Source organism: Myotis daubentonii, chromosome 2 (genome assembly GCF_963259705.1).
Source record: "Myotis daubentonii chromosome 2, mMyoDau2.1, whole genome shotgun sequence".
In the NCBI taxonomy this organism is placed as follows: domain Eukaryota; kingdom Metazoa; phylum Chordata; class Mammalia; order Chiroptera; family Vespertilionidae; genus Myotis; species Myotis daubentonii.
Genome location: NC_081841.1, coordinates 21154012 through 21170639, shown reverse-complemented (window position 1 = coordinate 21170639; position 16628 = coordinate 21154012). Strand labels below are relative to the sequence as shown.

Below are 16628 nucleotides of genomic sequence, written 5' to 3'. Positions count from 1 at the left end.
AAATGGGTACAGTGACCATGCTCTAATGGCCATATCCTTCAGTTTAATTCCTTTAGCATTTAGTCCTTGTATCTCAAGAAGTATTTTAGGGATAATAGGTTTACTTTTTTTACTCATAAATGTAAACAGAACTAAGGATATTATCATGGATATATATATATATATATATATATATATATATATATATATATATATATATATATACTGTATATATATACAGTAATATTAACCTTGTATTAGTCACATGTATGATTTATTCAGAATTTGAACCAGTGAATATTTTGAAAACCCCTAGCACAGCCATAATGCACCTCTAGGAACATCTAAGACATATAAAGTCATAGCTATCACCCAAAATAGAGTGGTGGGATCATGGCCATGGTCACAGAGTTAGCTGGTTGTAAAGGGCCTAAACCTGGTCTCCTGACTCCAGGTTCAGTGTAATTTCTAGGATACCATGAGTATAGACTGTAGAGATTTTACTTAATACCACAGTGGTGTTTTCAATATTCCACTTTGTGAAGGGATTTGTGAAGGAAAGAACAAAGAGTTCCTTCATTGTCTTTCTCCTCCTTTTTGCCCCTCCCATCCCAGAGTATCAGGGTAATAAACTTTCTCTAAGCCATAGCCATCTGACAACACACACACACACGCACGCACACACACACACACACACACACACGTATTTTTACAAACTGGGATAACTTGGAATAACAACCTCGTGGTAATTGAGCATTTCCAAGAAGGCACACCCACATGTATTAAAAAAAGAGACTAAGTTGACATGTTTCAGCCCATCATGAGTAGCCACCTGCTTTTTACTCATCATGGATGTACAAGCCCTTAGCGTTCCCATTGGATCATAGACCAGCAAGGCCATGCGACTTCTACAGAGGCTGTTTGATTTATCACTGACTCTATGGGGCCTGGAGGACCTACCAGGATGAGACCGTGAGTCACACCTCTGAAAGTGTGAGGATGAGACAGAGAGACGTCTGTTCTCAGCAGTGGTGGGAACAACTGTCTTCCATTCCCTGTAGGGACCTCTACTTGGGTGGAGATAGAATCAGACTAGGCCATCAAGGACAATTTCCAGGGCCATTCTACTTTCAGGGAGAACAGTGGTCAGTTCATGAGAATGAGGCAGGAGGAAATGGCACTTGTGACCATAAAGCTCTGAAAATGTTCACAGGAATGGTCAGTAAAACAGACTGAAGTTGATATTTGTTACCTGGGAAGTCAGGCAGTTCTGTCTCCTCATCCAGCAAGGGCATCTTGTAATTACTCAGAAATCCACTTGAACTGACTTGGAACTCAGAATATGCATTCATATTTTGATATATTGCAATCCTAATGCCATTAAGTTGTCTTGCAGATATTATGATGATCAAATAGATGTAGCTTAGTAACACTGGGTTCATGATCCTTAAGAACTTTGATGAGCTGCTTAATTCCTTGTTGTAGAGGAACTTGGTTTTCATTTTTACTTGCCCACTTTCAAGCCCCAACAACTGCCTCTTCTCTCTCAATAGCTGTAATGAACAAATAGCCCCCACCCCTCCGGAGAGCCTAGTAATTTACTACCTTATCCCTGGCTCCTCTCTCTTCCTCTCAGATAGCAGTGTAGGGAAAGCAAAAAGGGTGAGATTGTGTTAGAGCTTCCTGGCAAAAGGTAGAGTTTGGTTTTATTTTTTTAACAGCCTTGCTATGTTTTATGTGATTGTATATTTGGTAACAGCAGCCAACAGCTCCTGGGCATGATTACCTACATGTTACAATTAAAAATCATAGTAATGCCTCTTGTTACCATGATTATTATGATCAGTGGTGCTTTGCTGGGTGGGCCTGGGCCAGGGCCCAGGCCTGCCAAGAATAAGGCTGGGAAGAAAAAAGTGGTTCTCCACAGGAAGAGACTCAGACAATTGTGGAAAGGGAGAGGGGATTGCTGAGACAGAGGATTCATAGAAGGTACTAGACAGGGAGACCTGGGTCTATTGGACTCTTTGGGCCTAGCCCCTCTGCTGTTCTGGTCTCAAACGCCGGGAACTTTGGAAAGAGAGTGAAGCCCTATTGAAAAGAAAAGGGACAGGGTTTATAAACTCTTTTTGTGACTTAGGGGACTGCCTAATGTGTGGCTCCCATAGCCATCCAATGTGAATCTAGCGTTGTGTCAGTGAAGTCAATACCCAAGGTCCAATGTAACCTGGGGCACAATACTTAACCCTTGAGCATCATTGTCCTCATCTGTAAAATGGGTGAAGTAATACCTGTCCCATAATTTTCTGTGACTAGTGAGTGAGATATGTGTACAAAGCACTTAGCACAGTGCCCGGCACATAATATGTACCAGGAACTGTGAGCAGCTCTTCATCGGTGTTTGGCCGTCCCTTGTCCTCATGGCTCCTCTTTCAATGACTCTTTTGTTTCTCTTGCCCGTTCCCCCTGTCTGACTTCTGTCCTTCATGGACCTTGCAGAACTCTCCTCAGACACTGAGAAGAGTATAGGAAAAGGAGTGACATCCTCTTTGGTCTCATTGCATCCCCCAGGGTGATGCCAGTGTTGGGAGGTCAGGATGCACTTACATGAAATATCCGCTAGTCCTAGGAGAAAACATATTGTACCAAGTAAAGCAAATGAAGCTTTAAGTAATGGTATATTTAACCAGTCCATGGTGTTTGTTATGCTCACTTCTGTGCTGTGTCCAAGGAAAACAGGTATCTTGGAGCCAAGAAAGAGTTTACAGACCTGAATGGCAGCCAACAGTCCAGCACAACATGCAATAAAGGACACCCAGATTCTTATCATGTGTAGAGGTGTATGGGTGGCTTCAAGGAGGGCCATATTCCTTCCCTTTCCAGGGCAGCAGACCTTAAGGGCAGTAGGAGTGTGGAGGAGAGGGTGCCCTTGAGCTTGATCATATGAAAGAAGTGGGACTTGAGCTGGTCAGGAAAGGATGAGGGTAGACATTGGTGGGTAGCACAGGAGATGGGGACAATTTGCACAAGTTAGGAATGAAGAGGACAGGGAGGAGATGGCGTCAGCAGCAATGCAGGTATAAGGTGTACGTTGACAAATGGTGGGAATTGATTTAGGTCAATCTGGCCAGATATACAGGGTTCCAGTATCCAGAGAGAACTTGGGCCATAAATAGCCACTGAAAGTTTCAGCAGGGGTGAGGAATGGGGGAATATTGGCATCCTTCCTCTCTCCACATCTTCCTTACTGCCTCAATGCTATTGTTCTTCAAGACTCAGCTCAGATGGCTTCTCTGGCAGCTAGTACCCCCTCTCCTGAATGTCCACAGCGTTTTATCTGTATCCTTCTTAAGGCCTAGTCACTGTATGCCTTACATTGTAGTTATTTATAACCTCCCCACATAGGCTCTAAACATCTTGAGAGCAAAATCTACACCAGAGTCATCTCATCTCCTTCATGATGCCTGGAACAGTGTTTTGTGCTGCAGATACCTTAGCTGGGCCTACTTCTTTTTTCAGGATTAAAAATTCATTCAAGTTCTCTCAAATAACAAGAGATTTATTTAATAAGGCAAGAAGCAAGTTCATGGATGCAGGAAATATAGCCAGGTCATTGGGGAACTGGAGCTGGAGTTGCTATCAGAAACCACAGCCCTTTCTCCTTCTTTCAGGTGCTGCTTGGTTTATGCCATCTCTGCTTCTCTTTGTGTTTCTTGGTTTCAGTTTTCAAAAGTGGGAATCTGGTCCATTGGCAGGCTCTAGATCAGAAGCTCAATCCTGGTATTATAGACCATGGCTGTGGAGTAGAGGGTGTTGGTCTTTCTGGAGCATATTGGGCTGGCCCTTCAAGGCGGTTGTGGTCGGAGCAGGAAGACTGACTGATGTGTATATGTGGTAGGCATTCAACAAATATTGGCTAAGAAATGGATGATTAAATGAGTGCCACTTAAGGGAGATTAGTCTATCAGCTGCATGCAAGATGGGTTGGAAGGCTGAGACTCTGGAGTTAGGTAGACTATTAGGAGACTCTTACATAATCTCAGAATTGTGAGTATTAAGGCCCGCAGAAGGGAAGTGGTGCATGGGGACAAAAAAAAATGGAGAAAAGAAAGTGAGAGTGTTGAGGAAGATATAGGAAGAAAGAATGTATTCATAGATACAATGAAGTTTGTCAGAAAATGACTACAAACTCTTTCATTCTTATTTTCTTTATTCTGCCATCCTTCCTCACTTCTTGAGATCAATGTTTACCCTCTTCTCATAACCTAGAAGTGGGGGCAAATGTGTGTGTGTGTGTGTGTGTGTGTGTGTGTGTGTGTGTATCTACTCGGCTGTATGTGCAATATTTAGAGCATTTCCAGATAGAAGTAGGAGGAAGGAAATAAAGATTTAAAGAAAGCTCCTAAATTTGAATTTTATAAGTTTATTTTTCACCACCATTGGTGAATCCAACGAGTACTCAAAATCCATTCTTCAAAATTGACAGATTTTTTTTCTTTCCTTTTAAGCTACCATGTTTCTCGAAAACTGGAAGCGATTACAGATGCGATTGGGCTACTTCTGGGACCTGACTGGTATAGAAGAGGAAGAAGTGAGTTCTTTTGCATGCTTCTCTGGGTCCTTGCTTTGCTTTGATGCTATAAATAGACCATTTTGAATGAGATGACCACTTACGTGCACTGTCATATCAGCCAGTCACTGGCCAGGTCTCACTGTGGCAGCTCTTCCAGCTTGACTTTATGGGCTAAGCCATAATTAATATGCACTGAAACTAAAAATTTAAAGTCCCTCTCTACTCTTGAGCTGTAAGACATTGGTCCTGGTAGGTAGTCTGATATCCCAGTGTCCCTCTCTGGAAAAGAGATGGCACAAGAGGCAAGCCTTGTGGTAGCCTTGAGATGTCATTCAACATACTTCTACATCTCATATCATTGGTTCTAGTGAGCATAAATCAAGAAAACAGGAACTGCTTCCAGAGCAGGAAATGTCAGAATGCCTCTGTAAGCTTTCTGAGGGTCAAGGGAGAGGCATGGGTGCCGGATGCTGGTTGTCTTTGATGCCCATGGAGGAAGAAAACCCCTAGACCTTTACAATGTAAGCCAGTACACCATGTGGACTGAAGCATGAGCTAGGGATAAGTTCTTACAGGGTTGGGCAAAAATGGTTTTACAGTTGTAAGTATATGAAACAGAGTTTATTCTTGTACTAGAGGCCTGGTGCACAAAAATTTGTGCACTCGGGAGGAAGGGGGGATCCCTCAGCCTGGCCTGTGCCCTCTCACAGTCTGGGACCCCTCAGGAGATAATGACCTGCTGGCTTAGGCCTGCTCCCGGGTGGCAGAGGGCAGGCCCAATCCCTAGGTGCAGCCCCTGGTCGGGCTCAGAGCAGGGCCTATTGGGGAGTTGGGGCGCCGCCCCCTGTCATGCACAGAGCAGGGCGGATCGGGAGGTTGTGATGCCACCCCCAGTCACGCTCAGGGTAGGGCCGATTGGGGGGTTGGGGCACCGCCCCCTGTCACACTCAAGGCAGGGTCAATGGGGAGGTTGCGGCACCACCCCCTGTCACGTACAGAGCAGGGCCCATCAGGGGGTTGAGGAGCTCCCCCCGTCACTCAGAGAGTAGGGCCAATAGGGGAGTTGGGGCACCTCCCCCTGTCACACACAGAGCAGGGCGGATCAGGGGGTTGGGGCGCCACCACTCTCACACTCAGGGCAGGGCTGATGGGAGCTTATGGCTCTACCCCATCACACACAGAGCAGGGCCCGTGGGAGGGGTGAGGGTTGGGGCACCGCCCTCTATCACCCACAGAGCAGGGCCAATCAGGAGGTTGGGGCGCCGCCACTCTCACACTCAGGGCAGGGCCGATGGGGAGGTTATGGCTCTACCCTGTCACACACAGAGCAGGGCCAATCAGGGGGTTGGGGCGCCGCACCCTGTCACACACAGAGCCGCAGGGCAATCAGAGGTTGGGGAGCTCCCCCGTATCAGGCACAGAGCAGGGCTGATCAGGAGGTTGGGGTGCCTTCCCCTGTCAGGAACAGAGCAGGGCCGATAGGAAGGTTGTGGCCCCGCCCCCTGTCACACACAGAGCCTCAGGGCGATCAGGGGGTTTGGGCGCTGCCCCCTGTCATGCTGATCCCGGTGCTGGGAGGCATATTACCCTTTTACTATATAGGATAGATGCCTGGTGCATGGGTGGGGCTGGCTGGTTTGCCCTGAAGGGTGTCCTGGATCAGGGTGGGGGTCCCCACTGGGGTGCCTGGCCAGTCTGGATGAGGGGCTGAGGGCTGTTTTATGGCTGGCGGGTGACAGAAGTTCCCAACCGCTCCTTTTTTTTTTTTTTAATTCTGGGCCAGCTTTAGCTCTGAGGCTCCAGCTCTTAGGCCTCAGCTGCTGAAAGTAGGTAATCGAAACAATGTATAACTTCAGCTCTGACTCCAGCTCTGAGATCCCAGCTCGCTGAAAGCTGGTTTCTGGGGGGAGGTTAGCTTCTATATGTTACAATGTTTCTTAAACTGCAGGCTCAGAGGCCTGCAAGGCAGGCGGGGAACGTTGGTTTCCTCTGTCACTGAAGCAACTAAGCCTCATGTTAGTTTCAAGCTGCCTGGCTGCCAGCAGCCATCTTGGCTGACAGTTAATTTGCATATCTCCCTGATTAGCCAATGGGAAGGGTAGCAGTCATACGCCAATTACCATGTTTCTCTTTTATTAGATTAGATTATTATTATTTACTAATTATTGCATTATTTTCCATACAAATAACTATAAACCTACCCTTGCTTCATCCTGTAGTTAAAGGATGGAAACAAATGAGCCTTTCCTCCAGGCTCTTTTGAGAACTAGGGGCCCAGTCTTGATGTTGGTGAGTTGATAAGGAACAGCGTGACATGGTTGCTCACAGTTATCTATTCCCACATGACTGAAGAGCAAATGTGAATATCAGATAGGTTCTCCCCATATTGTGGACACTTCTGGATGCAGTGCTGGGGACAGTGGCTAGAAGGACCAGAGGCACTTCCAAGTGCCTAAGTACCCACTTGCTAAAGATATCATAAGCAATATGGAAGCTACATGGAGAGTAGGCCTTTTCCACACTCTCCTACAGTAACTGATGGGCCTTGCCTTGGGCACAGGACCTCTGACTTTGTGGCCCTGATCTTTTATGTCTAAGCAAGTGAAATCTCCAATTTAGTCTTGTTCTGGAGCCTATGTGGCTCTCCATGTCTGTGGTATGGTTTCTTCTTCCTTGCTCTAATTAGTCAGCTTACATTTGAGCATATGGGCATGGTAATGTATTGAGTACATATGCTCATTCTATCTATATAGTCCTTTGCATTAAGCATATGCCCTGGGACTAACAGCATCATAGATTCCATGACAAATGAGAATATATATATATATATATATATATATATATATATATATATATATATATGGGTTCTGCCTTCAGAGAGGATAGAGTGTTCACAAGAGGCCACACACACTAAGATGTCCTAGGAGCACCTAGGGCCTGACTGAAAGAAGTTAATTGGACAAGAGAGGCTCACTGAGCTGAAGATTGCCCCACTTTTGAGCAAAAGTCTCTTGGGTCTGATGGGTCTCCCTTCAACAAGCACAAACAGGACCCAAAGAAGTCTTTCAATAAGTCTTTATGGTGTCCAGCTGGTTCCACAAGGAGGCCTCTTAGGCAGAAGTTGCACTGATCCATGCCCTAACCCAGTGGTCGGCAAACTGTGGCTTGCGAGCCGCATGCAGCTCTTTGGCCCCTTGAGTGTGGCTCTTCCACAAAATACCACGTGTGAGTGTGCACGTACAGTGCGATTGAAACTTCGTGGCCCATGCGCAGAAGTCAGTATTTTGTGGAAGAGCCGGTATTTTTGGAAGAGCCACACTCACGGGGCCAAGAGCCGCATATGGCTTGCTAGCCACTGTTTTCCAAGTGCACAGTTTGCCGACCACTGCCCTAACCGGTTTGGCTCAGTGGATAGAGCAGTGGTCGGCAAACTCTAGTCAACAGAGCCAAATATCAAAAGTACAATGATTGAAATTTCTTTTGAGAGCCAAATTTTTTAAACTTAAACTATATAGTTAGGTACATTGTTATTAACTTAATTAGGGTACTCCTAAGCTGGCCTTTGCTAAAAACGTCCTCAATCTGATTGAGGTGTGTTCACTGAGGTCAACCCCTTCCAACTCTCCCATCCACACTCATCTTGTATACTTGTTTTGTCTATCTCGTTTCCAAAAACTGACTTCTGCGCATGGGCCACGAAGTTTCAATCGCACTGTACGTGTGTGCCCACACGTGGTATTTTGTGGAAGAGCCACACTCAATGGGCCAAAGAGCCGCATGTGGCTCACGAGCCGCGGTTGGCCGACCACTGGGATAGAGCATCGGCCTGCGGACTGAAAGGTCCCAGGTTTGATTTCAGTCAAAGGCATGTACCTTGGTTGCGGGCACATCCCCAGTAGGGAGTGTGCAGGAAGCAGCTGATCGATGTTTCTCTCTCATCAATGTTTCTAACTCTCTATCCCTGTCCGTTCCTCTCTGTAAAAAATCAATAAAACATATTTTTTTAAAAAAAGAAGTTGCACTGATCCAGGGGGTGACTCTTGGGTTTGGTTGTTCCTCAGAGATTGGTTGATGATGGTGAGCCATAAAAACACTTACATAGCATCATCTCCTGTTGTATTGGTTATGTTTATTAGTCACATGCATGCTTTCTCCTCTCCAACATCATGGCACATCTTGGAAAAGCCAAAGACAGGCCAGGAGCCTAGCTTGTTGGCTTCTGGAATCTCTGATGGAGTTATAATCCCTGCCTAGGAGTTATTTTTAAATGATACAGGAACATGAAGTCCTCACACCTGTAGTTATTTGTCCTTGGATGCTTCGGGGAAGACCTGCCAATGAGTCCAGGTGTGCACAGTTAAATTCTTTTTGAAGTCAGTCATGCATCTTCCTGCTCCAGCATCTGACTTGATTTGACCATGGTCTTCTTGATTAGTTAGGTGTGCTTTCCCATGCCTGGTGACTCACCATTCGTATTTGTATTGCTGAATGGCTCAGTGATGTCTCTTGAGCACTGGTGTACTTGCCAATGAGTTAATCACTTAGGCTGTACAGGAAACAGGCCCAGGCAAGTGAGTTTTAAGATTCCCCATGGCCACCTTTAACTTTGATTTTTATTAGTCGCCATTTTAGCTTATAGAATAATGGAGCAGGGAGGAAGTTTTGTCGTTGCCCTAACTCCCAGCTGTGGGGCACATCTGTTTCTCCAGCTGGGATCTGGCTCGTTGAAACAAAGTTTGAGGTATGCAGATAGTTGGTGGGATGAACAGATGCATCCCTCTGGCTTTGGTCAAACTGCTATGCAAAGCATGTGGTTTCTCTTTGTATCAGCTGACAAGTTAACATTTCCTCTCTCCTTTCTCAAAACTGGTGCCATCCTCAGGAACGTGCCCAGGTTTGGTTTTCAGTGTGGTAACAAGTGTTGTGTGTCCCCTTTCTCTCCCACATTGTGTTCCTGGTCTAGACTCCTCATGATTATATGTGGTGTGGCAGCTTATGTCCAATAGAATCTGATCCTAAGTCCTGACTTTACTGTACTTGTGGTGTCTGGTTATAACCCACAGGCCAAGATTGCTATTCTGCCTGTTTACTAACTACTCGTTGACTCTTGGGTTTTAGGAACACTCCCGGCCTGAGTATGAAACCAAAGTTCGAGAAAAATTGCTAAAGAAGAGTGACCAGACTGTTGTCCAGAAATTGGGGACCAACATGAGTGAGAGGGGGGATGAGGTAAGATGCTGGTGCTTTTTGCTCACTGCCCTCTTTATTTCTTAAGATCTTGTTGTCATTTCATTGGGAACTTCTTCATGGACAGAGATGTCTGTGAGAAGGGGTTGACAGAGGCGAGACAGGATGGAATAAGAGCATGACATCTCTGATTGTCCTGCATTCAGAGCTCATGGGTAGTAGACTTTTGCTATGACTTGATTTGCCTCTCTTTCCTGGATAGTATCTGGAAAATATTAGAGAGCAGGTTGGAGAAGAAAGAAAATGTTGTCAGGCCTGGTTCCTCAGGACTCCATCACCTAAATATATAATAATAATCACCACCACCACCACCATACCAACCAGCAATGACAGCTAACCTTTATAGAATGCTTGCTTGCGCTAGGCAAGGCACTGTACTAAGCGCCTTATATTATTTTATTCTCACAATAAATTTATGAGGCTGGCACTATTGTATGTAAATGAAAACTAATGAAAAATTAAGTCCACAGATTAAGTCATTTGCCAAAGGTCACCCGGCAAGTAAATGAGGGGATCTGGGATTTCAACCCAGATCCATTGCCAACAGTTTGTACATCTAACCACTTTACAAACTGCCTTTAAGTGCAATGAGGAAGTCACAGGATAAAGCAAGAAATGGCTCTTAGGGCCAACAGAGGAAAATTCATGCCTGCATTTGCTTGAGCTACTCGTATATAATAATGTTCCTTATATTTCATCTTACCTGGGTAGGCCTCCAAAAGTAGGAATGTAATGGTGACCATCGCTTCTGAGTTGTATTTCTGAGTTTTATAGTGGCATTCAGCTATTGAAACAGAACTTTAGAATTTGTGCTGCAAATCTGTAAATACTCCTGGTGTGTGTGAGGTGGGGGTATAATGTGGAGGCTCCATTTTGGCAGTGCCTGTCTCCTCTGAGTGCTACCCTTCTTTGAAACCGTGTGTGTGTGTGTGTGTGTGTCTCTGTGTGTGTGTGTGTGTGTGTGTGTGTGTGTGTCTGTTTATGTCTTTTCTAATCTGGTTCCTGAAAAAAAAATCGACAAGATTGAAAATCTGTTGTTTTGTGCATATCTTTTCTCCATCTTGGATTTGAATTCAATTTGTATTTAATTTGACATTCTTTAAGTTGAAACCATTCTTGTTAACATGCAAATTTATTCAAGCATCAAAACAGAAGAATGTGTTGTTTTTGAGCCCAGAACACTAGCTTTTTAAATTTTATCTTAAAGAAAATAGGACTTTGAACAGAAAGAGGGTGGCCCTTTGAGTTATTTTTTTTCCTTGATAGCAAGTTAAGTCCAGGACCACCAGTTATTCAGGGAAATAATGAATTCATTCTTAGGAAAGAGTAATTATCACCACCCCCTCATCCGAAAGCAAGCATTCTGTGTCCTGTCAGCTTCGGCAACTCCACGCAAACTACTTTCTCCACCCCAGAGCAATATACAATGGATAATTTTATGGAAATCACATGTAACTTTTATTGACCACTGACTCATTTAATTTTAATTCCATAGACGGGAATGCCAAGGAGCTGGGATAGCGTACATTGAGGCCGTGGTTCTAATACAAACATTGCTTGGATATATATGCCTGATAGGTCAAGTAACTCTCAGGAACCATGAATAATTGAAAAACATCTGAATGCATTATGAATGATACATACGTTTATGTTTTAGCATTCAACATCTATTTTCATTACACTGTTGAGAATGCAAAGCTCAAAACATCTAATGCTTTAGACACCAGGACAGGGTGGAGGTGGGGATGACCTTCCCAAATGAGCAGTGTAAGATTAAAATGGGCTGGAATTTGATTGTTAGCATGCTTCTACATTCCCCCAGTTCTGTTAATAGTGTAGATTTTTCTGTTTTTGTTATAAATCTAGCCAAAGAGGGGAGATGAGGGAGGGAGGAACACATTGTGCGGCCTGATGGGAGGGATGCTACTCTTGCCTACGGGAAGAATTGTGGTCAATATTCACAACACGACATGGCCCTGGGGGCACCATCATGTGTATGATATTTAGGAAAGGTACCTTCCTCTGGGGAATAGAGAGAGACTAAGAATCAAAGTCTAGCAAGCAGACTTCCATGGGCTTCTTTCATCCCGGAGGATTACCTTGGCTCTGCCTTCATTGTAATCCTCAGGCTGCATATTCCCACCTCTTATTACTTTCTTTCCTTTTGAATGATAAAATCTACCATTTATTGAGGTCCAGAGTGGTCTAGGAACTTGCTGAAGATCACATAGCTAGTTGTGGGGGAGCTGGTAATCAAAATCAGCTCTGCTTGATCTCTAAGGCCCATCGCTTTTTTAATTTTATTTTAAAAATATCAAGTTCATTTTTTAAAAACAACTTTGTTGAGATTTAATTCTCAGAGCATAAAATTCACTCATTTAAAGTATACAATTCATGGTTTTTAGTACATTCACAGATTTGTGCAGTCATTGCCACAGTTTAAGTTTAAAATATTTTTATCTTTCCCCAAAGAAACCCTAGATCCAATAGTTACCAAGCCCTGGGAAGCAACTACTCTATTTTCTGCTTCTATAGATTTGCCTATTCTGGACTTCCATATTATAAATGGAACCATGCAAAATGTAGTATTTAGCTTCTTTCACTTAGCAAAATGTGTTCATGATTCATCTATGTTGTAGCTATATCAGTACTTTTTTTTTTTATTGCCAAGTAATGTTCTGAATTTTGGATATATTTCATTGTGTTTAGATATTTATCAGTTGATGGACATTTGGATGGCTTCCACTTTGGGGGCTATTATAAATAATGCTGCTATACATATTTGTGGATGTATGTTTTCATTTCTCTTGGATATATATATATATATATGGAAATACTGGGTCATATGGTAACTCTATGTTTAACATTTTGAAAAACTGCCATATCAATTTCCAAAGTGATTGCTCCATTTTACATTCTAACCAGCAATGCATGAGGGCTCCAGTTTCTCCACATCCTCACCAACACTTGTTGTCTTTTTTATTTTATCTTAGTCGTGTGAAGTGGTATTTCATTGTGGTTTTAATTATCATTTTCCTAATTACTAATGATGTTAACCATCTTTTCATGTGCTTATTGGCCACTTGTATGTTTTCTTTGGGAAAATATCTATTTCAATCTTTAGCCCATTTTATCCTTTCAACTGGATAATTGTCTTTTTTGTTGTTATTTATTTATGGTTGAAAGAGTTACTTACATAATCTGGACACCAGTCCTTTGTCAGAAAATATGATTTACAAATATTTTATCTCTTCCTATGGGCTTAACAAATTTTGTTGATGATGTAATTTGAAGCATAATGTTTTGTAATATAGTTTACCTATTTTTCCTTTTGTCACTTGTGTTTTTTGTGTCATATCTAAAAAACCAGTGCCTAATCTAGTGTCATAGAGCTACATGTCTAGGTTTTCTTCTGCAAGTTTTATCGTGTTAGCTCTTAGATTTAGGTCTACAATCCATTTTGAGTTAGTTTTGTGTTTGAGGTAAGTTAGGGGTCCAAAATATATATATATATATATACTAGGGGCCCGGTGCACGAAATTCGTGCACTGGGTGTGTGTGGGGAGGGGAGTGTCCCTCAGCCCAGCCTGCCCCCTCTCACATACTGGGAGCCCTCAGGCGTTGACCGCCATCACCCTCCAATCGCAGGATCGGCCCCTTGCCCAGGCCTGACGCCTCCGCCAGAGGTGTCAGGCTTGGACAGGGGACCCCCATCTCCCCCCCGATCACTAGCTCTGGCCCCGCCCAGGCCTGAGGCCTCTGGCCCAGGAATCATGCCTGGGCAGGGGACCCCCATCTCCCTCTGATTGCTTGCTCCACCCCCCGCCCAAGCCTGACGCCTCAGCCAGAGGAGTTGACCCTCATCACCCTCCGATCACCAATCACCGGATCGGCCCCTTGACCAGGCGTGAGGCCTCCGGCAGAGGTGTCAGGCCTGGGCAGGGGACCCCCAGCTCCCCGCGGTTGCAGGCTCCGCCCCTGCCCAGGCCTAACGCCTCTGGCCTAGGCGTCCGGCCCGGGCAGTGAGGACCCGCAGCTGCAGCGGCCCCGCGATCGTGGGCTCCGCTTTAGGCCCAGGCAAGGGACCCCTAGCTCCCGGGACTGCCAGCTTCGACCGTGCCCCACTCCCATCGCTGGCTCCACCCCTACTTCCTGCTATCACTGGCCAGGGTGGCAAAGGCGCCTGATTCTCCGATCATGGCTGGGGGGCAGGGCAAAGGCGGCCCCAGGGCCGCCTTTGCCCTGCCCCCCAGCTCTTAGCTCCCCCCTGGGTTTCCGATCACTGTCAGTGGCAGGGGGCTTCTTCCTGCTTTCCCTTTCGCCTCCCTGCATTGTGCCTACATATGCAAATTAACTGCCATCTTGTTGGCAGTTAACCGCCAATCATAGTTGGCAGTTAACCGCCAATCATAGTTGGCAGTTAACTGCCAATCATAGTTGGCAGTTAATTTGCATATAGCCCTGATTAGCCAATGAAAAGGGTATCGTCGTACGCCAATTACCATTTTTCTCTTTTATTAGATAGGATATATTTGGCATGTGGGTATTTAGTTGTTCCAGCACATCTTTTGTTAAATTTGTTTATAATTATTTTATTGCAAATGTTATTATTTTCTTAATTTCAATTTTGGATTATTTATTGCCAACATATAGAAATATAATTGATTTTTGTATATTGATTTTGTACCACCAACTTTGCTGAACTCATTTATTAATTCTAATAGTTTTTAGTGGATTCTTTAGGATTTTTGTATATTGATTTTGTACCCCCAACTTTGCTGAACTCATTTATTAATTCTAATAGTTTTTAGTGGATTCTTTAGGATTTTTGTATATTGATTTTGTACCCCCAACTTTGCTGAACTCATTTATTAATTCTAATAGTTTTTAGTGGATTCTTTAGTATTTTTTCATCTGTGAATAGAGAAAGTTTTACTTCTTCCTTTTCCAATCTGGATGCATTTTATCTTTTTGCCTAATTGCCCTTTCTAGAATCTCTTCTACAATGTTGAATAGAAGTGATGAAAATGGACTTTCTTGTCTTCTTCTTGACTTTAGGAGAAAAAATAAACTAGTCTTTCATCATTAAGTATGATGTTAAGCTATGGCATACTACCTTTTTCTTTTATTTTAATCCTCACCTGAGGATATATATAAAAGGCTAAGCAACTGTCCAACTGGCCGGTAGCTATGATGTGCACTGACCACCAGGGAACAGATGCTCAACGCAGGAGCTGCTGAGCTGTGGTCACTTGGCAGCAGTGGTTCTCTGGTGATGCATCCTGGAACCAGAGAGGAGGGAGCCTGATTCCTCGTGATTCCTCTCTCACTCTGGGACCCCTTGGGGGATGTCAGAGAGCCGATTTCAGCCTGATCCCCACAGGCCAGGCTGAGGGACCCCACCTGCCAGAGGGACCCCGCTCACTCCACAGATGCCCTTCAAGCCACAGCACCAGCCCAGGTGTAGCCAGCTGGGGAGGGATCATGAAAGGTTTGCTCCAAGGCGTGTCCAGCCCATCTTGCCCAATCCTGCTCTGCCGGCCACCACCCGGGACCATCTGCATTTGTCCCTGAACCAGAGGGACTAATTAATTTCCTTTCAATTTGCACAAATTCATGCACCAGGCCATTAGTGTTTATTAATATTTAGAGAGAGAGGAAGGGGGAGAGAGAGAGAGAGAGAGAGAGAGAGAGAGAGAGAGAGAGAGAGAGAGAGAAACATTGATATGAGAGAGAAACATTGCTAAGTTGCCTCCAGTACACATCTTCATTGGGGATCAAACCCGAAACCTAGGTTTGTGCCCTGACCAGGAATCAGATCCACAACCTTTTGGTGTACAGGATGATGCTCCAACCAACTGAGTTGCCCAGCCAGGGTTGCACTACATTTTAACTCTCTTTATGAGGTTTCTCTGAGAACAACTCATATTTCATCAACATAATGCTGATCTGAAATAATCCTATCTAATAATAGACAAACATGGTAATTAACCATACCTCTGACATGCTTCCCATTGGCTAATCAGGGCGATATGCAAATTAATTGCCAACCAAGATGGCGGCCGGCAGCCAGGCAGCTGAAACAAATAGGAGGCTTGCATGCTCCAGTGATGGAGGAAGCCAAGGTTCCCCGCCTGCCGCTGCGGGCCTCTGAGCTTCACTCTAAGCAACAATGTTGCAATTATAGAAGCTAAATAAACCCCAGAAACCTGCTTTCAGCCAGCCGGGCCTCAGAGCTGGAGTTGCAACAGTGTTTCAATTATAGAAGCCAAACAAACCCAGATACTTGCTTTCAGCAGCCAAGGTCTCAGAGCTGGAGCTGAGCCTCAGAGCTAAAGCTGGCTCTCAGTTCCAGTGACAGCCATAGAAGGTAAATAAATCCCAGAATAAAAAAGAAAAAAGAAAAAAAAGGAGAGGTTGGGAGCTTCAGTCGCCCGCCAGCCTGAAAACGGCCCTTAGCCCCTCACCCAGACTGGCCAGGCACCCCCGTGGGGACCCCCACCCTGAAGGGGGTGTGACCAGCTGCAAACAGCCATCATACCCTCATCCAGGCTGGCCAGGCACCCCAGCGGGACCCCCACCCTGATCCGGGACACCCTTCAGGGCAAACCAGCTGGCCCCCACCCATGCACCAGGTCTCTATCCTATATAGTAAAAGGGTAATATGCAAACTGACCCTAACAGCAGAAGGACTGGGAATGACTGATCACTATGACACACACTGACCACCAGGGGGCAGATGTTCAATGCAGGAGCTGCCCTCTGGTAGTCAGGGTGCTCTCACATGGGAGGAGCTCTGCTCAGCCACAAGCCAGGCTGATGGCTGTCACTA

General features: G+C 44.9%; 1 protein-coding gene across 1 annotated transcript in view; it reads left to right on the top strand.

The window, feature by feature from the left end:
• The window catches only part of ANO2 (anoctamin 2), a 310151-nt gene that overhangs the window by 155893 nt on the left and 137630 nt on the right, over positions 1 to 16628 (top strand). The window contains exons 13-14 of the mRNA XM_059681978.1: positions 4485 to 4567; positions 9668 to 9778. Of these exons, the coding sequence (XP_059537961.1) occupies positions 4485 to 4567; positions 9668 to 9778 (194 nt within the window). The remainder of the gene's footprint in view (positions 1 to 4484; positions 4568 to 9667; positions 9779 to 16628) is intronic.